Source organism: Peromyscus maniculatus, chromosome 20 (assembly GCF_049852395.1).
Source record: "Peromyscus maniculatus bairdii isolate BWxNUB_F1_BW_parent chromosome 20, HU_Pman_BW_mat_3.1, whole genome shotgun sequence".
NCBI classification, from domain to species: domain Eukaryota; kingdom Metazoa; phylum Chordata; class Mammalia; order Rodentia; family Cricetidae; genus Peromyscus; species Peromyscus maniculatus.
In genome coordinates this window covers 60,755,471-60,776,709 of record NC_134871.1, presented here as the reverse complement: position 1 = coordinate 60,776,709, position 21,239 = coordinate 60,755,471, and the positions used below count along the sequence as shown (strand labels likewise).

The 21,239-nt window shown below is 40.2% G+C and overlaps 1 protein-coding gene across 1 annotated transcript in view; it reads left to right on the top strand.

The window, feature by feature from the left end:
* Positions 1–21,239, top strand: part of Slc2a13 (solute carrier family 2 member 13) — a 310,634-nt gene that overhangs the window by 217,694 nt on the left and 71,701 nt on the right. Inside the window, exons 5-6 of the mRNA XM_042264530.2 lie at positions 7,181–7,344; positions 10,214–10,334. Of these exons, the coding sequence (XP_042120464.2) occupies positions 7,181–7,344; positions 10,214–10,334 (285 nt within the window). The remainder of the gene's footprint in view (positions 1–7,180; positions 7,345–10,213; positions 10,335–21,239) is intronic.

Here is a 21,239-nt window from a genome sequence, read left to right as displayed (position 1 = left end):
ATGGGTGACCTGAAGATCGGATTAGAGAGCTTCTGCCTTGTTCTCAGTGAAAGGTGAAGGAGGGTCAGGCTGGTGAGGCAGGTATGTGCTCTTCTTGTGGTCTCCAGAGGAGAAATGTTCACAGGAGCTGCTAAGACAGAGGGACTTCTCTTTGGAAGTATCAGGGAATTGTAGAAGAGCCTTCAAACGTTGTCACATTTTTCTTTTGTGTGGCCCAAAGACTAATAAAAGTATTTAAATTTTGGGAATGGTTATCCTGTATTAAATATGATTATTAATTGCTTGTTTCAAAGGTTACTCTGATACTTGGAGTATGGTTTGATTTAAGATTAACATGGTCTATAGTTTACTGGTACATTAGCACAGAACCCAGGTCTGATCCGATATAGGCACAATCTTAACTTCTGGTTTCCTGACTTTTATCTTTGCCTTTGTATCTTGCATCTATAATATTTTTGCACAGAATATGTAAAATATCTTTGAAAGTTTTAAGTTTTAAAACAACTTTTTGTATCTTGATTAAAACATTTTTCCTCTTAAAGCTGTTGATTTGTTTTTCATAGATGTCCCTCCAATTTTGTTTCAATAGGAAAATACTTTTCAGTTAAAATAATCTCTCTCCTTTCTCTCTCTCCCTCTCTCTTTCCCTTCTGTCTCATTGCTGTTGTTGATGTCTTTGGGTTGTTTGAGGGGGGGGGGATGTTTGAGGGGGTTCATTTGTTTTGAGGCAGTATCTTATTTTATAGCCCAGACTGTAATGATTGTACCCTATTAAACTTGCCTGGGGATCAGAGGACAGAGCCAACCACTAGATTAGACATAGAGGCCAGACAGTGGTGGCACACACCCTTAATCCTATCATTCGGGAGGCAGAGATCTCTCTGGATCTCTGTGAGTTCAAGGCCACACTGGAAACAAAGCCAGGCAGTGGTTGCACACACCTTTAATCCCAGTACTGGGAAGCACACACACGCCTTTAATTTCAGGAAGTGACATGGCTGGGCAGAGAAAGGTATATAAGGCCTGAGGAAACAAGAACTAAAGCAGTTCAGCTGAGACCCTTTTGGGTAAAGACTCAGGATTTCAGTCAGAGGATTCATGGAGTGGGTGAGGTAAGAAACAGGTGGTGGTTGTGGCTTCCTCTGCTTCTCTGATCTTTCAGCTTTCACCCCAATATCTGGCTCCGGGTTTTTTATTAAAAGACCATCTAAGATTTGAATAACTGTCTTCTCAAATGCTAGGGTTATCATCATGGCATTTTAAATTGTGTCTTTAGTACACTATTATATATGGGTTATAAAAATAGACTGGTTTTCTTAGGAATTAATGAAAGATCCCAAAAATGAAACTTGAATGCAAATCTCCTAGGGCTTATAGTTGATCGGGTACTCTATAATTTGGTCTTCTCATTAACCAGACCACATTCAAGTCCAAACATAGCCCATGCAGTTGAGAAGCAGGTTGGCAGTGGTGATGACTAGTACAAGTTGTCTATAATACTGGGACAACCAAGCCTGGTGCCATGTTATTGTACTTGTGACTCAATGTTTGCGGTTAACTTGACCTGCTTCAGACAGCTCTCACTGACAGGAAGTGAATGTTTCATGTGCTTTGACTTATGGCAGTAACATTTTTATAGTTTTGTGCTGGGAGAATTTGTTTTTCGTTTTCTAAGAAAGTTAATGCTATCATTTTCTATTGTCTCGACAAACTTTTAGGGCTACCTTGCTGTGATGGTAGATAAAGTTCACTGTATTCCTTTCTCTCTCTTACAAGTCATCCACATTGACTACAACAAGTGAGTTGAACTGTTAGCTTCTTTTATTTTATTTTTCAGGTTATAATATAATTGCATTTTCTCTTTTCCCTTTTCTCCCTCCAAGCCCTCCCACACACCCCTTCCCAGGCTCATTCAAATTCATGACCTCTTTTTTCGCTAACTGTTATTGCATTCATAGATGTATTTGAATATACATACATATTCCTAAATATAACCTGTTCAGCGTGGTTTTATCTTTTTAAGTTATACAAATGCGTAATCATTTTTGATAGTCTGTGGTAAATCTAATTCACTCAATAAGCCATTAATATATCTGTTTACTCTGCAAGATTGACAGGTGTGGCAAAGGCTGTGGCCTCAAGAAGCTGAATAATGGAGTTTTGAAAGCTCTTAAGGAATGCCTTGTGTATACACGGATTTAATATATACATTCTGTTAAAAATATGACTACTTGTCCATATTCCTGCACTGCTTCTTCCAAGTTGCTGTGTTTTTTAGAGCTATTTTGCCTACTATTTCAAATTCAAGTTTGGAAGGCACATGTCCCATCTGAGACAGCAGTGCACATGTTCAGGCCCCGCCTTTTCTGTTCTTAGGCCTCTCCACAGAGTTAGGAAAGAGTCTTCCGTGGGCACAGGCAGTCCTGGGGCTTCTCCTTCACTGGAGGAAGAGATGGTGTGTGTAGGATGACTGAAGGTGGCCCAGGGAGCTTTTGAAGATCATGTTTTACCTGACTCACGTTAGGAGATGAATTTGAAATGAATCCTGCTTCAAGTCCACACGTGAATGCCTCCTCCGTTCCTATGTTCTTAGGTTTTATAGGAAGATGACCCAGGCCTTTGAAAATGCAAACCACTGCATAAATGTTCAGAAGGTAGTAAGTTGAGTGGTAGCCAGTCACATGAAATGGTCACTGAAATAAGAACAAAGGCATGTTGTTTGCAGGAACAATCATATTAAACAAATGAAGCCAGTCTCCTAGAGACAAGCTACTGCATGCATGGTTCCCCTCATTTGTGTTCCTAGATAAATATGTCCTGTCATAATACACAGATCATAAAATCATGTGTGTGTGTGAGCCATGAAGGAAGTGGAAGTGCCCAGGGAGCAAAGAGAACTAATAGAGTTGAGAAAGGGATGGGCCTGGGCAGTGTCCACTCAGAGTTCGCTGCATCCTTGTATGAGAACGTCCTGAGAGGACCCAGTATGCTATACAGAGAACATACACTAGTGAAAATGAAAAATAACTTTTTAAGTTGACTCAGGTCATAATTCATGAAAACAGCATTTACATATATTTAAACTATGGGGCTGGAGAGATGGCTCAGAGGTTAAAAGCACTGGCTGCTCTTCCAGAGGTCCTGAGTTCAATTCCCAGCAACCACATAATGACTCCCAACCATCAATAATGAAATCTGGTGCCCTCTTCTGGCATACAGGCTTACTGTATATATAATAAATAAGTGTTTAGTAATTTATCTATTTCTTAGAGATTTTTCAATTTCTTATAAAACTTTCCCAACTCCCTAGGACTTCAAATTATATTCTCTACATTGTATTAGAATCTCTTGATCTTTGTCTGTTTTCATCACTCCCTTCTTAGAGTAATGTTTGCTAGGGGCTTGTCAATCTTCATTTTTCAAGTCTGGATGATTTTGTGTTTTGTTCTTTTAGTCTCTATTCCACTAACTTCTGCCCTAATCTTTATTACTTTCTTCCATCTACTACTTTTGACGTAGACTTGTTTTATGTAAAACCTTCTGATGCATCATTAGGTATTTATTGAGATCTCTCTGATTTTTGTAATGCAAAGACATAATTATAAACTTTAGTGATTTCTAAAAGGTTCTTATTTTTGGAATTTTTTTATTTTTCTGCCTGCTTTTGCCAGTGATCTACTGGTCATTTAAGAATGTGATGTTCAGTCTCCAGGTCTTTGCATTGTATTTGTCAACTTGCTTGTAGAGATGATTCCCTGGGCTGATGAGCTGATGAGAAGATACATATCTGTCTATGGAGTGGACTATTCTGTAGTTATCTATTAAGTCCATTTGACTTACAGTATGGTTTAACTCTTGAGATTTCAGTTTGCATGATAGATGAGAACAGAGTATTGAGCTCACTTCTATTTTGTAACTAGAGCTTCTAACCCTTTTTAATGAAATTGGGAGCCCCAATCTTCACTTCATATATATTTAACAACTGTTATGTCTTTGTGATGAATTGCTCCTTTATGAGTATACAAGGGCCTTTTTAAAACTCTTCTATTAATTTTTATTTGGGGTCCACTTTATTAGAAGTAGAATATTGATGGCAGCTTGTTTTCAGCTTCCATTTGCTTGCTAAGGTAGCTGACTTCCCTTGACGTGTGTGTGTGTGTGTGTGTGTGTGTGTGTGTGTGTGTGTGTGTGTTTGCCAGTGAGATGTGTTTCTTGGAGAGAACAGACAGTTGAGTCTTATTTTTAATTCAGCCAGCCAATCTGCATATTTCTATTGGAGGTTCTTTGAATTTAAGTTATAATTAAGAAAGTTTAGCCGGGCGGTGGTGGTGCACGCCTTTAATCCCAGCACTCGGGAGGCAGAGGCAGGCGAATCTCTGTGAGTTCGAGGCCAGCCTGGGCTACCAAGTGAGTTCCAGGAAAGGCGCAAAGCTACACAGAGAAACCCTGTCTCGAAAAACCAAAAAAAAAAAAAAAGAAAGTTTACTTATTTTTGTAAGTTTAAGTTCTTTTACTAGCTGGCTAGATTACATTTTGTGCTTCCTTTCTACTCTACTGATGTTAGTGGGTTTCTAGTTTACTGTGTTGGGCGTAGTGGACTCTTTCTTATCTGTCCTTAACTCATGTATTTTTCCCATAACTTTTTTTTTTTCCTTTTCTCTGCTCCCATGGTCAAAAGTGCCTTTTCCCCCCTGCTTTGTTCCGACATTGCTCTCCAGGTCCTTTATTCATCTGCTTGTTTGAGGTCATTGATCTTTTTGGTCAATTTTGAGATCTTAATTTGTCTTTTTATCTATTTCCGCATCTTTGAAATCAGCAGGTGAGGTGTTATGGATTTTGGAGGATCCATGTTGCCAATAACATTTCAGATGAGAAGTCTCTTCCTTCCCTGCCCTGTAACCACCTAACTGGCGCCGTTCTCAGCAAGGCTTTCTTCTTGACACTTCACACTTGTCCTGCTGCTGCTCTTTCAGGTTTCTGATGTTCGCCCTCTCCCCTTTATTGAATTGGATTCTTTCTTTCTTGGTACATCTGTTTCACCGGGTCAGACAGAGGCAGTTTCTAGCCTGTCATCTTACCCAGAAGTCCCCCAGAGCAGTCTGCTCACCGAACACATGTCTTCTTGTGATTTTTCTTCCAATTGTATTTGATTTTTCCATTGCCTGTAAGACAAAACCCAACCATAATTGCATTTGGGAGCTGCTCACTGGGGGTTGGGGGGGTGAGCAGCCTCTGTTTAATATATATATACCTTACATTCATCCCACATGAAATACTGGAGTTCTAGATGAAATATCCCCGTGCTTTGTGTGTGTGTTGCTCTGCCTTCGCTTTCCATTCCAGATTGTCATGCCTGCTAGGAAACCCCTATGATCCTTCATGGCTGCACATCATTAAATTTCAGAGATAGCAAGGAACATTTCACAACAAATGGAAATGTTCTTTTGCTCTTTATTCCACATTTGTAAAGTAAAATGACTTGTTTCCATTTTTATTCCCTAATACCAACCTGTGAGTCTCTTGAAGGTGGCAGTACCCAATCCATAAATAAATATTCATCAAATGATGATTAACATTACCTGGACAGCATATCACAATGATAACTTTGGAATTCAGATTTTTGAATCACAGGATAGTGATTATAGGTTGTCCCCAAAGCTCTAGTAACACCATATTTTGGCACCTGTATTTTAAGTAAAGTCAAACCACTTAGTTTAATACTACTCTCTTTTGTATTCTCTAAATTAACTCTGGCAGTTTTGTGAGTTTTGAGTCAAAATTTAAAACATCAAAATAGCCTTATTTAGCTATACTTTTTGTTTTTGTTTTATTTTTTGAAAATGGTTTTGTTCAGTGTCTCAGTTTTCATTGTTAGAACACTGAGAAGATTCCAGCATTAATTAACATAGCACATACCAAAACCTTCTCAGTATTATGTATTTGAATTTTCCTGAATATTTCTGCCTTGTTAGATTTGGTGTTCATTTTCTTCTGTAGAAGATACACACACCTTTGCTGTACAGATATCTATAACAACGTGTACAATAGAGCCTGAAAATTGCAAAGCACTGTTTGGATGGAATGGATCACATTCACAGATTTTTTTTTTCATCACTCTGAAAACACAATTTTCATACTAGGAGTTATTCCACTGGGGATTTGTGGTTTTATAACAGCTGTCATCATTCTTCAAATGGCTTATGTAATTTTTAGTGTGATCAGTAAAATATATCCTTCCTGTTTCACAGTAATTTATAAATTTGGATTGCTATTTTAAAAAAGGAAAATTCTCCGTCAAGATGAATGAACTGTGATGTTGTTAATATTTCATATAAGAACCATCCTCATTAATTTAGAAACTCATAAACAAGCCATTGATGAATCAAAGAGACATATTTAAGGCAGATTTTTATCTCTGAAATATTATGTAAGTATTGATAAATAGCTAGAAACTACAGATTTTTTTACTATGAAAATAACCAGCTTGGTCTCATGTACCGCTCACACACCCACTGTCAGATTTAGAATTCCTCAAAGCTAGGCAAAGCCACAGTTCAGGATGCACTGTTGGTTTTTGAATTCTTCCGATAGAAAAGCATCTCATGAGAAAATGGTCATCTCATTGAATTCATGTAAACAAGATGAGTCTGCAGACTTAGGAAAATAAATCGTGCTCAAGACTCAACCTCACAGAAGAGCACAGTCTCCCAGAAGCCCTTGAGCTGTCCTCATGTGCATAAGTCAGTACCTCCTCCTGTACAAAGCTAAATACATCCTGACAAGTGGTTCTCCTTCAGCTTTCCTTATAGAGACCTTCACATGTACCACCACCACCACCACTGCCACATTATATACAGTCTCCTCATTCACAGAGAACAGTGACTTCGGGATCATCCCATTGTCTTAGAGCTCATCCCTGATGGCTTTAGTGAGCCAGTTGGCTGGTGCTGTGTTAGAGGTGGGACATTTCATCTTGGAAGCACTCAACCTTCTCTCTCCAGAATAACGGTGTCTGAGAAAGTTTCCTCCATTGTGCTCCTTTAAAGGGCTTACATGAATTCTTGTAGCAATGCTGTTAGTGTAGTTAGCCATTTTTTTTTCAGGTGGCTGCATCTTTCTGTCTGATTGACAGTTTCCTTGAAAAACTACCAACAACAGTCATTCTCTTCTTTACTCACAGGTACTACAGCGCCACCATCCTGCAGATGTCTGGCGTGGAAGATGACAGGCTTGCAATATGGCTGGCTTCAGTGACAGCTTTCACCAACTTCATTTTCACACTCGTGGGAGTCTGGCTCGTTGAGAAAGTGGGCCGAAGGAAGCTTACCTTTGGTAGTTTGGCAGGTAGGTGGCTGGATGTAGAATCCTGCTTTAAAATGCCTTCTAGTGGTGACAGTGACTCTCTCAATAGGTAACAGTGGCATCTGAGAATGATTTCTAAGCCAAACAGTACGAAACTAGAATGATAGGCAGAAAACAAATCAATGAGAGGTAGGATCTTTCAACTAGCCTGGGGTAAGTGGCTGGAAACAAGACTGAGACAAGAAGGGAGCTATAAGGACACAATTTGCTGAGGAGACATTTCTGTCAACAGTTGGAGTGCTGTTCAGTGAAGCAAAACTGAAGAGCATTGCCACAGTGTTTCTGCTCTTGTCTGAAAAGCTTATCCTTTATGCTCTTACTCTGCAACGTTGTGTTTTTTTTTATTTTGGAATAGTATGGAAGCAAATATTAGAACAGTCTTTCATAGAGCAAGAAAAGACTTTTTGAAACAGGCCTAAATTCTAGGGTAAAATCTGATTGGTCAAGTGTGTTTTATATAATAGCAAAATAAGAAAAAAAAAAAAACACCAGTCATTTGTGTTAAAAGTTGACCATTTCACCTGTTGTTTTTCTGTAAAGGGCTCTGTTGCAGGACAGAATAAGATCCACCTTTAACATTGTGTTTACATGGTTACCTCAGATATTTTCTAATTTTTTTCAAATGCACAGTTCTACTCATCAGTTGGCTGCATTCCCATCACAACTTTATATCTAGAGTAAAATGCATGTTTTACTCTCAAACATGAAGATTTTTGAGTAGCATTAACTAAATTCTATTCAATCAAAAGTATATCTAAGACAAAATTTTATCTCACAAACCGGCTTTAGCACATACTACAGTTTTTGGTGAGAAAATATATCCCAACTTCCAAACTCAGTTACTGGGGGTTCAATCCTTCATTCCTGGAGTGGGCAGGATGCTCCACTCGGGTTTGTAACTTGGCAGTGGATGCCCTGTGCCCAGGGGCAGGAGTTCATTCCAAGTGTCAGCACAGGAGCAAAGACAAGAGGTTGACCTGTGTTGAGGAGGATATCAGGAAGCCCCTGGGTAGGTGAAAACAAGTGAGGAACAGGAGGTGGTTTTAAACAGGCATTTATAAGCCTGTTGAAGTAAGAAGAGATGTTTAACCTAGAGAAAAGAGGGAAGAACGAGATAATGGCTGTGTTAGGCTTTTTTCTGTTGTTTGAACACTGCCGTTTCTCAGCTGAGTCTAACAATTGTATAGTAGTTCATGTTTTTAGACATTGAATAGCATTACATAAAATAATCTTTAAATAGTAACATTTAAAATTAAAAAAAAAATATATCTGTGTGTTTTCACTAAGACCCATTTAAAGAAAACTAAATGAACTTGGGGAAGGCCATGTGCTCTGTCTAGAACCAGAATTGTGAAATAGCAGAGGCCACCTCAACCCAGCTGCTGCGCCTTACTCTCCTACCACATGGTTTCCCAAGGCTTTCCTGTTACTTAATCCTTTAATGATAAGTTTAGTTGAATTCTAAATTACTTGCCTGTTATTTCAGTAAAATACTTAGTGCCATATACATTCTATCCCTAAGCTCCATATGGTCCCAGGTAGTTGTTCAGCTAACACAGAATCTTTTTCTTCGTGCTATTCCTTTTATGTGTCCTCACAATTCTGTGCCCAGAACAGAAATTAAAAGCTAAATATGTGTGCATATGTGTGTGTGTGTGTGTGTGCATGTGTGTGTGTGTGCACTCACACATGCACACACATTCAGATGTGACCAGGGCCTTGTGCTAGGCAGGTACTAAGCTGCAACTCCAGCACAAAGTTTTTGGAGACAAAGATGGGTCTTGCATTATAGCACAGACTGGCATGGATTTGGGGTCATTTTGCCTCTGCCTTCCAAGTACTAGAATTGGAGGAGCACCCTATCACACCTGGAGAAATTTGGTCTTTTCAGTGATAGAATGATCATGAATCCTGTTTCTTAAAGTGCAGAGCAAATGTCCAGTCCTGAATATTAACAGGAAAGTGAATGAATGTATGTGGCCTAGCCTTTTCGGTGTGCCATTGCCTTTTTAATTTTCACCTGCTTTAGAAATAATCAGTCGGAGCCGGGCGGTGGTGGCGCACGCCTTTAATCCCAGCACTCGGGAGGCAGAGGCAGGCGGATCTCTGTGAGTTCGAGGCCAGCCTGGGCTACCAAGTGAGTTCCAGGAAAGGCGCAAAGCTACACAGAGAAACCCTGTCTCGAAAAACCAAAAAAAAAAAAAAAAAAAAAAAAAAAAGAAATAATCAGTCGGGGCCTTTATTTTTGCTAATTCACGTCTTACTGATCAAATGCCATTGGGAGAATTTCTTGGCTCTGACAACACCATGTGATGTGCACCTCTTTCCTTGTGTGCTTCTGTTGTGTTAGTGACTTGGCAGTGAGGCGTCCATTCTTTTTTCCTTTTTTCTTTTAACTTCTGAAAAAGTTTATTTTGGCTTATATAGTTCCAAAGGTGGAGAGCATAATGGTGAGGAAGGCATGGCACCAGGCTGCTAGCGTGGGAAGAGCCTTGTTTTCATTGTCTGATTTTTTTTTTTTTAAGATTTATCAGCAATCTTATAATCTTTGGTATCTTTTTTGGGAGGTTTGGCAGCTTATTGTTTCAGTCTTAGAAAATTATTACCAATTACCAATTACTCTGGCCAACTAGATTTGCTTTGAATTTTGTTTTCTTTGAGTCTCAATAGGTATGTGTTACTGAGTTCTTCTGACCATTAGTATACATAGTAAAGCATTTTTTTTTAATCTAGGGAAGATAAATCAAGGAGTTTCATTCAGAGCTATGATGTCAAACCAGGTCTGTGTTGAAATAAATAATGCTCTCCAGTAAAAAGCTTTTTTTTTTTTTTTTTTTTTTTTTTTTTTTAGGTACCACAGTAGCTCTGATTATTCTTGCCTTGGGATTTCTGCTCTCAGCCCAGGTTTCTCCACGGGTCAGTCTGAGACCAGTGGCTCCTTCCGGTCAAAATGCCACCTGCACAGGATACAGGTGAGATTTTATTACGTTGCCACTTCATAATCCAGTTATGACCTTTTTTTTTTTTTTTTTTTTGCTTTTAACATTTCTAAAACTTAGATGAATAGGAGATTCGTGTGTTTGCAGGCTTCTGTCTGAAGGACTTGTGACAAGAAGGGTGGTCAGGGACTATCAGTGTGACAACTATCATCTACAAAGACAGAATGTAGAAAACTGAAGGAAATGAGGTGTTTGACACAATTTTGGTGCTGGGTGGACTGAAGAATTCACAGGTGGATTAACAAAAGAATGATTGGACAGCTTTGAGAATTCAGGCCTTTCCTAAGGAATGTTTCCACCAAATACTTGGTGTTTGATTATTTGTAATATAGCCTTATGTATGCATGCCAGCATCAAAAAATCTTTAGACATGGCTATTCCCTAAGACACACAGTTATAGAATTTCTAAGCACCTATGAACTATGGTTTTATCTTATACATTTTTGATGGACTTGAAACTATCTGTGGAATATCTATGGAGCACAGACCCATGGGATAGTAAAGGTGAATTAAGATGTAGAAAATACCTAACACGATGCTTGCATGTAATAAGTTCTCACTAAATGTTACAGCTTCTGCTCTAATTAATAAAACCCTAACAGAAGGGAAGGTTGGATGGTGGGGCTCAGAGAAGACTAGCTTTGGAGGTGGGGAATGTGAACTGAGCCCCATAAAGGGAAATGGAGTAAGCCCCTCAGCAATAGCAGTAGGCATGATACCCATGCACGTAGTCAGGAACTGAGTAAGAAGACAAGGCTAACCACAGGCCAGTGAGGGTACAGCAGACTAAGAGGAGGCTATAAAAAGGTCAGATCATCCAAAATTGTCAGAGATTTCAGCTCTTCATCCTGAGAACATGAATGTGCATGCATGGAGAGATTTTTAAGCAGAGGAGTGACTTGCCCAGAATTTCCATTCTATACCATATTCAAGAGAATAAATCAATAAAAATTAAAAAAAATAAGTTACTGATTAACGAAGAGCTAAAAGAGAAGGGAGTTTTCAGAGAATTTGAAGTATCTGTTCTGGGAGCCAGGTAGAAGGTACTGTGTCTGTGAAATGAGGTGACTGATGAGGTGAGGCAATAGGTTGTTGTAGGCAGATTGAACGGTGGGAGAATGCTGCGTAGGCATGGGAGAATGCTGCTGCTGTGTGACAGCAGATGGTTTGGAGTAGAGCATATCGATGATGTATAATCATCAAAGATATGGATATGGTGACGCCTGGTTCACAGCTAAGAACATTACTGAGACCTCGACTAGCTCTGTGATTTCACCAACGTTCATGGATCAAACAGACAAAACATCTTTTGTGTTCTATTCCCAGCGTTGAATCACAGATACTCATGGTGGACAAGGCACTGTAACCTAATTTAAACCTCTCTTCATTAAAGGAAGCAGAGGTCTACATAAATCATATCCTCTTCCCAGAGCATTCTGGATGACTGCTTGTTCTCTAGACTTCGCCTGTGGAAGTCCTTTTATGGCACAATGCTACTCACTGACATTGCTTTTTCTAGCACCTCCAGGCTGTCTTCTTGCCTTAGACCCAGAAGGCGATGTGTTAGTGAAGATGACCTAGAGAGTTGGGTTAATTTTACTAAACCAATAGCATCTGGCGCATTACCTCTTCAGTACCTTCTTAGCAACACTCAATGCCCTGTGTCAGTTAAAATTCACCAGAGGAGTGTACCTCCGGCTGACGGCACTTCTCTCTTAACTGTTTCTCAGTTGGAGCCCTTACCATCACTGGAGGTCTTTCACGCCACAGGAGAGAGGGGCAGGGTTTACAAACACTCCCCCTTCGGTAGCCAGAGTCGTCTTTACCTGCTAACTTCCTTTCACTCCTCACCCCTTCTCCAACACCATCAAGTCAAGAGTACTAAGATGTCATTGTGGGCCCTTCTGTACAGTGATTTCACTCTGTGTTTTCTTCTGTAAATGAAGTTCTCAGACATCTAAACTAAGCAATTGAGATGTCACCTGCTCACCCCGTTCTGACAGTGGCACTAGTTGTGTGCCCTTCATTCCCTATTCCTCTCAGAGATCACTTTAAAAGATACAATTCTATACTTACTACACTCTTTTCTAGCCATGTATGATCATCTTACATCATTGACGTAGCATTATGATACTGTCAGATTCAATGATATTTTTTATTCAACACTGAAATGTGCAGAAATCCTATCAGTTACTGTTCCTCATTTTAACACCATGGTAACAATGTGCCCATCATTTCTGGTCATGCTTAGCAGCTAGTAGTTAGTGAATTAATCACCATACAGAGTTGAAATTCTCTACCTGTGTCTATAGAAGACTTACCTACTGATTTCCCTCAAATCAACCTGGTTTTATTTTTAACTTGATAATAGGAGGCACTATGCCTTGAGGTTAGAGATCATAAAACTGCAGGAGAATGTGTATGTGTTGACTAATATCCACAAGCACATTTGAGATTAAAATAAGCATAAATGGTAGTTGAAAAAGAAAATGAGAGTTGAAACAGAAGCCTGTAACCTTATAAACATAACTTTATCCTGTAACCTTATCTTGAAATAATTGCATATATATTCTGCTCTTACCTCCACACCTATTGCTGAATGGATTTTTCATTCAGCAATAGGTGTGGAGGTAAGAGCACATGAAAAAGGATTTTTACCAATGATGCAAGGGTCCTTTTCGTGTGTGTGTGTGTGTGTGTGTGTGTGTGTGTGTGTGTGTGTGTGTGTGTGACATGTATGTGCATGAGTGCCAATGATATGTGCCACAACTCATGTGTAGAGATTAGAGGACAACTTTTAGGAGTTGGTTTTCTCTTTCTTCTGTGGGTTCCAGGAATCCAACTCAAGTCCTCAGACTCCATAGCAAGCCTTTACCTCCTGAGCCATCTTACTGGCCTGATGGAAGGATTGCTATCTGCCTGCATAGGTACTTCTCAGAAGAAATTGAATTCTTCATATGGCAAATCATCCTTTGAGTTCTCCATGCCTTTTTTTATTTTGATGACTTGAAGTTTGTTGAGAACATGCAATAGCTGTCATGGCATCAAGATTCTGAACTCAAATCTTGCTAGCTATCTATTGTCAAAAAGTGCTTTTTGGAGCCAGGCATGGTGGTGTGCACCTATAGTCTGTGTTCTTGGGAGGTGGAGGTGGGAGGATGAGGAGTTCCAGATCATTGCTAGTCTTGGCTATGTCATGCTTTCTCATTTTTTTTAAATACTTCTTGGGAATATAAAAGGGAGGAATCTGAGAAGTGTGCAAAGAGTAAGGACAGTATATTCCAAGAAGAAGCATCTTTTATGTCTTCTATACAGGTCATGAAGAGGAGTGTGGAGGCTGGTCATGGTAGCACCCCAGCACTCAAGAGGCACAGGCAGGCAGATATCTGAGAATGTGATGCCAGCCTCATCTGTATAGTGAGTTTCAGGCCATTGAAGGCTACATAGTGAGACCCTATCTCAAGAAAAAAGAAAATATGAATTCTTCAATGAAACTGGTCTAGTTGAATAAGTGAAAAAAAATACTACAAAAAATTGGATGGATGGGAGTTGATACAAAAAATGCCTAGCCTTCATAAGCCATGAGAATTCCTGGAATATGAGAAGACTTCAAGGGTTATAGGATAAAATTGACATAATTAGATTTGCATCATTAAAATATCACTATGGCTGCAGAGTGGCATTAATTAGAACAGAACAAAGGGATGAAGGAACATAGGTAGCCTAAGCAACAAGAAATATAATCTTGGTGTCAGAGGAGACAGACTTGAGAGGTATCCTGAAAGACAATGACAGGACTGAGTAGTTGGTTGGATGACAAGAGAGAGCAAACATTTTTGCAAATGACGGTTGGGGTTAGCATCTGGCATCTGCACTCTCACTGGAGACTGATGTAGTAGTTGGCTTCGTTGTTGCTGTTCTAAACACCACAACCAAAAGCTGTTTGAGGAAGAAAGGTTTGTTTGGTTTTACTTCCACATGAGTCTGTCATTGAGGGGAGTCAGGACAGGAACCCCAACAGGAACCTGGAGGCAGGAACTGGCGAGGAGACCATGGTTGGACATTACATACTGGCATGCTACTCAGCTCACTCAGCATGTTTTTTTTTATACAACTCAGGACAATTCAGGACCACTAGCCCTGGGCTGGCATCGTACACGGTAGACTGCACCCTCCCATATCAATCATTAGTCAAGAAAATGCCTTACAGGCATGTCTACAGTACAATCTAATAGAGACATTTTTCTCAATTAAGATTCCCTCATACCCAATGATGGTAGGTTGTGTCACATTAACAAGAAAACTGACCAGAACATCTACTTCTTAGGAACATTTTCAGTGATAGGAGTCTGGAGACCATCCCTGTTTTCCAGTATAAATAGGTCACATTAGCAGCCCAGCACTTAGCATTTTCTGGTACTCACATTCCTACTCAAAATATCATTTATTCCTTTTGTACTCAAAATATATATGAAAAAAACTTGTCTTAACTTATCTAATCAGGTCCAAAGTAGAGCAAGAAGGTAAAAAGAAAAGAAAAATTATGTATCTCAGATAACCCAGATGTCTTCATGACAGTTCTATTGATGTGAAAACACACCATGACCAAGGCAACTTACAGAAGAAAGCATTTAATTAGGGACTTGCTTACAGTCTTAGAGGGTGAGTCAGTGAGCATCATGGTGGGAAGCAGACAGGCATGGGTCTGGAGTAGTAGGTGAGAGCTTTACATCCTGATCCATGACAGCAAGCTGAGAGAGAAGCACTGGACCTGGTGTGGACTCGATAACATTTATATTCCTGTTATAGAACTGCACGAAACCAATAAAACTTAGAGTTCTGTTCATACATAATGCCCCATTCTGTTATATGTGAACTAAGGGTGTAAACTATGCAGCTGTCTGCGTGACAGGCCAACACAACTTCGTAGGAAATATTACTAAATAATAAATAATACTAAATGAAAACCCTGACAACATTTTAACTGTTTTGTAATTTTAAACAAAATGAAAATTGCCTTCTTATAAGTCATGTTGGCTGAATGATGAAATAAGCTACATATCAACAGCCAGCTGTCTGGCTACATATCAACAGCCAGCTGTCAGGCTGTTAATTTGAAGTATTGCTCATGAGACCTCAGTAGATGGTATAGGCCCCCCTCCTGTCCTTTCTCTGTCTGACATGTGGGGAAATGACCGCTGCTTTTACCCAAATCTGTGTTTTTTAAAACAGTCTTTGCAATCCACTTAAGAAGTCTCTTCAGTGAAAGTATCTTTGACCTCAATGGCTCAGGCAGGCTTGATGTTTGAATAGATGGGTTTGGTAGGAAGAAATAAATAATGCTGACCAAAGGACATGTATGTATCAGTAAATAAATCAGGAGGTTAATGAAATGTAACATTTGATATACACTTAGGGTTAGTTCTTATTTTTGATTAAAAAAAAAAACATTTCTGAGAGTTGCAGCAGGCCACAGGTACTAAAAAGCAAAGTCTTACCCTTAATGGAACAAAATGCAAAAAACACAGCAATGGCTGATGGGGAGTCCAGTGGCCTGGTGTCATCCCTTCCTCCCGAGGCCATCGCAGCAGACTACACAGGAGGCATCACCACTGTTCACCTCTTCACAGAGTCATGTTGTCAAATGCATAAGGTAAACTTATGGGATCACAAAAGAAAGCAGTATATTAAAATCTATTGCCAAGCATATGTGCCATAATGTGAGGGATCAAGCCCGCCTCGTGTGTCCTAGGCAAGTTCTCTGCCACAGAGCTACACCAGCAGCCCCACCCCCTTTTGTTCTTCCCTCCCTCCCTCCCTCCTTCCCTCCCGTCCTTTTTCCTTTCTTCCTTCCTTCCTAATTTTATTTCGAGGTAAATCCTTGCTAAGATGTCTTGATCAGCCTCAACCTAGCAATCCTCTAACCTAAGCCTCTGGATTAGAGACCAGCACTGCTACAGCCAGGGTAAAATCCTTCATAAATAAACTTGCTATATCATGACATTCATACCTCATTATGAAATACAAAAAGGCAGAGGTAGCTGCCAGTCCAGCATCATAGTTCAAACATCTTAGTGAATGTCAGTTGTCTTTGTCAGATTTCTATATTTGCTGTAATGGGACAGGGTGATATCAGATTTCTAGTGCTAACGATAGTTTATTGCCTACATAATTCCTTCATAATTGAAGGAAATGCTTAATTTTAATAAAAGGTTAATGAAATACAGACTTTTCCCATTAACTTTGTGGGTCCCATGTGAAAGATATAGTTCACAAGAGTGAGCTCAATCTAATTCTTCCAAGGTGGGTAATGGTTGCTTAGACTGACATGGTAGAGAAAGCCCAAGAAGCTCTGAGGACCATAGGGAGGTACTTACGTTAGCCACCCATGTAGCAACAGGAGCATCGATCTATAAACACTAGGACTTTATCAAGACTCTCCCTTGAAAATGGAGTACCAAATGATGAAACTCATTAAACTAGCGACACCCTAATCATCCAGCTACAGAATGCACCACTTAATTGAGGGCAATCTGGGCAAAGGCAGGGGATCTATTCTCTTCAGGAAATTAGACTACATTAGGGAACAAGGTGCCAGTCTGCAGATGAGGCAGAAGGAAATGGAGAGCCTTGGGTACCAAGTCAAGGCTTGGGTGGGGAAGGAGGAAGGCAATCAGCAGCATCAGGCAGGAATTAGCCTCATCACCTTGGAGCTTTGCAGAGGATTGCTGCTTGATGTCGGGTGTGAGTGGGAGAAGTTTCTCAGTCCCAGAGAGACAAAACAAACCTGGAGTTTGTTTATGTTAGTGTTATGAGGACAGGGTGTCTTTAGGGATATTCAGGGTAGGCTGCTTGAATGTTAAGTGCAGAGATTTAGGGGGAGGGATTTGGCTAATTCCATAATGGTTGCATGCCCTGAACTGATCTAGGAAGATGGATGAGCCAAATTTCTAAGCATGCTTTGGTTTTTAAATGATATTAAATTCTGCAAATTAAGTCCTTCACATTTGCCGGAATCATTCCCAATTGTATATGGATATTTTTGTCAAATTACTCTCATACTTTCTTAGGAGGAAATATATTATTTAATTGTGTGGGAGGGATAGAAAGGCTTGGAGAGAGTTTATGGGACTTGCTAAGGTGGTAGAGTTCCTTTGCGCTGCCCACTGCCCTCCTTTGGCCTTTCCCTGACTGCCTGACAGCCTATCGAAGCTCTGAGGACCACAGAGAGATGCTTACATCAGCCACCCACGAAGCAACAGGAGCATCGTCGATCTGTACACACTAGGACTTTATCAAGACTCTCCCTTGAAAATGGAGTACCAAATGATGAAGCTCATTAAACTAGCGACACCCTAATGATGCAGCTACAGAATGCGCCACTTAATTGAACTAATATTAAAACTCGTTAGGGATGTTCAGTAGCAGGGTTCATTTTGTAACAGAGATGAGGTTCTGGGCTCATGCATAGATTAATAAACAGATTAAATCACTTCCAACACTGCTGTCTTAGCAATGTTGATTTTGGAAAAAAAAAAAAAAAAGTGTTCCTGATTCCAGGAGAATCAGCAATAAAAACAAGTTGATACTTTAAGCTTTGTCGGAATTGGAAACAGCTGCCTTTATTTTCCCAGATTTTTGATGTTTTTTTGAGACAGAGTTTCTCTGTGGAGCCCAGCTGCACTGGAACTTGCTCTGTAGACCAGGCTGGCACCAGCCTCTGCCACGACTGAGAGTAAAGGCATGCACCACCACTGCCTGTCTATCTTTTTTAAAGTTTATGAGTATTTTGCCTGCATGCATTTACATGTACCATGTAAGACAAATTGCTAAATGGTCTTATTAATAAAAAAACCTGGAGCCAGATATTGGGGTAAAAAACTGAAAGACAAGCCACAGCCAACCTCACCTCACCAACACCTCAGCTTCCAAAGAGGGCTACTTCCTGTACACCCACACCTATATGCCTTTCTGTTCCGCCATTCAATTCCTCTCTCCGCCCAGCTACATCACTTCCTGTCTTTCTGAACAGACCTGCAGACCTCTATGATTAGTGCTGGGATTAAATGCATGTGCCACTACTGCCTGGCTCAGATTCCAGTGTGGCCTTGAACTTACCGAGATGTGGATGGATCTCTGCCTCCAGAATGGTAGAATAAAAGGCGTGTGCTACCATTGCCTGACTTCTGTGTTTAACATAGTGCCTGGCTTTTTCCTCTGATCCTCAGATAAGCTTTATTAGTGTGCACAATATATTGGGGGACACAATATATCCCCGCAGTACCATGTAAATGTGTGGTGTTCGTGGAGGCCAGAAGATGGCATCCCCAGGAACTGGAATTATGGAAGCTTGCAAGTGAACGGTGGGAACTGAACCTTAGTCAGTCAACTGAACCGAGAGCAGTAAATGCTCCTAACCACTGTGCTTTCTTTATCCAGCCCCATTTTTTGTTTTTAATCAAAGAAATGCTATAAGTTTAGAGCCCCAGTCCTAGAGATGGCAGTATACCTTAGCCATTGCTGTCTTTCTCAAATAACACCACGTAGCAGGCTTTTTGTTGTTGTTGTTGTTCATTTGGTTTTGTGTATCCCTACATTGGGTCAGCCTTCCTCCAGAAGGTGAGAGTTCTCAATCTTCAGGGAAGTTTCAGTTCTAGAAGAGCAAAGGACCTCGTTCACAATTACCAGTGGCCTGTATTTTAACACAAGGGTGAAAACTATTCTTTTATTTTTTTGTTATTGTACATGGTGTGTATGTGTGCATGTGTATAGGTGTGAGTGTGTATAGGTGTGAGTGAGTGTGTATGTGGGGGTGCATATACCCCAGGCTACCCATGATCTAATGCCCCTCATGCTCAGCCTCCAAAATGCTGGTGTGATCACAGGCAGGTGCGATCGTGCTCATTCCTCTTGACTCACAGGAGGATGGATGCCTTTGTCATTTGGAGAAGGTAAGTTTGATTTCCAAGCTGTGTAAGAGTACTTGGCGCCAGTGAAGAGAGCTGCCCTGTTCACAAGCCTTAATGGATCCGCATTAGAGTCAACTGACCCTTCACTCTCCCGAGTCACTGGCAGTGTCTCCCTGAGCCTCTCTCTAGTAAGCAGATATTCATGGTGAGAACTGGCATTCAGCATTGGCAATCGCATCATTCCTGCGGTAAAGAAATCGTGGTGTCCACTAGTGCCAACTTGAAGGTAGATTAATAAATCTCTAAGCCTTTATAATATTAAAAGAAGGCACTATTCATTTTCTATTTTTCATTATCATAAAGTTCAGGACCGGCCGGGCAGTGGTGGCACATGCCTTTAATCCCAGCACCCGGGAGGCAGAGCCAGGCGGATCTCTGTGAGTTTGAGGCCAGCCTGGGCTACCAAGTGAGTTCCAGAAAAGGCGCAAAGCTACCCAGAGAAACCTTGTCTCGAAAAACAAAAACAAACAAAAAAGTTCAGGACCTTAGAAAAATGCTAGGGGTGTGAGAGTGGGGTCAGTAAAATAATGGCTTAGCAGTTAAGAGTGTATACTGCTCTTCCAGAGGACCTGAGTTCATTTCCCAGCACCCACATCAGGGGGCTCACAACCACCTGTAATCCCAGCTCCAGGGAATCTGATGCTCTCTTCTGGCCTCAGTATATGTACTCACATGCACATACTTCCACCCTACCCGCAACACACACAATTGGAAAATAAAATAACTTATAATCAGTAGTGGCTGATTCCGAATCAGAATTTAATTTTAAATTCTGGCCTTCCTTTTGTTTGATTTTCCTTGAGAATATTCTGATTTTTTATATAGTAAATTCATTAGTCTTTTTCCCCTTTTTTGGAAACAGACTCTTATGTACAAAGGCTGGCATCAAACTCTCTGGAACCTCTAGCCTTGGTTTCCCAAGTACTGCAATTACAAGGGTGGGACACCGTGTCCAGCCCATGCTGATTAGTCATAGGAATCAGAACTCAAGCGGCTTCTTAGAAGTGATCTCCACTTTGCTCATTTTGTAATGAAAAAGAAGATGTATTTTGTTTAAACTGATTCTTGTTTACATGGACATTTCACTTTATGGGACCTAAATATATAGCCCTTCAAATTTTTTTTTTATTATTTTAAGGTTAGTACTTTAATAAGACATTAATTTTACAAGTTTAGTGAGCTTTTAAAGTTGAAACCAATAAATTATCTCTAAAAATAATATATTTATGGAAATGTATATTGTCTATATTGATACAAGCTGATCAGTTCTATGTTGTGACACATGAACACAGCAACTCTTATAAAAGACGGCATTTAATTGGGGCTTGCTTACGTTTTCAGAGGTTTAGTCAGTTATTATCATGGCAGGGAGCATGGAGGCACACAAGGAGAAGTAGCTCAGAGTTCTACATCTGAATCCCTAGACAGCAGGGAAAGAGAGACACTGGGACTAGCTTGGGCTTTTGAAATTCCCAAGTCTGCCCCAGTGAAATATTTATCCAACAAGGTCACATCTATTCGAACAAAGTCATAACTCCTAATACCTCTCAAGCAGTGCCACTCCCTAACGACTATGCATTCAAATACATGAGCCTATGGGGATCATACTTATTCAAGCAACACATTTCCAACCCCTGGATTCCATAGGCTTGTAGCCATATCATAATGCAAAATGCATTCAGTGCAACATCAAAGTCCCCATAGTCTATCACAATCTTAGCACTATTTAAAAATCTGAAGTTCAGAGTCTCTTCTGAGACTCAAGGCAATCTCTTAACTGTAACCCCTATAAAATCAAAATAAAAAAGAAAACAACATACTTCCAACATACAGTGGCTTAGAATATACATTATCCTTCTAAAAGGAGGAAAGGGAGCATAGTAAGGAAATATTGGACCAAAGCAAGACC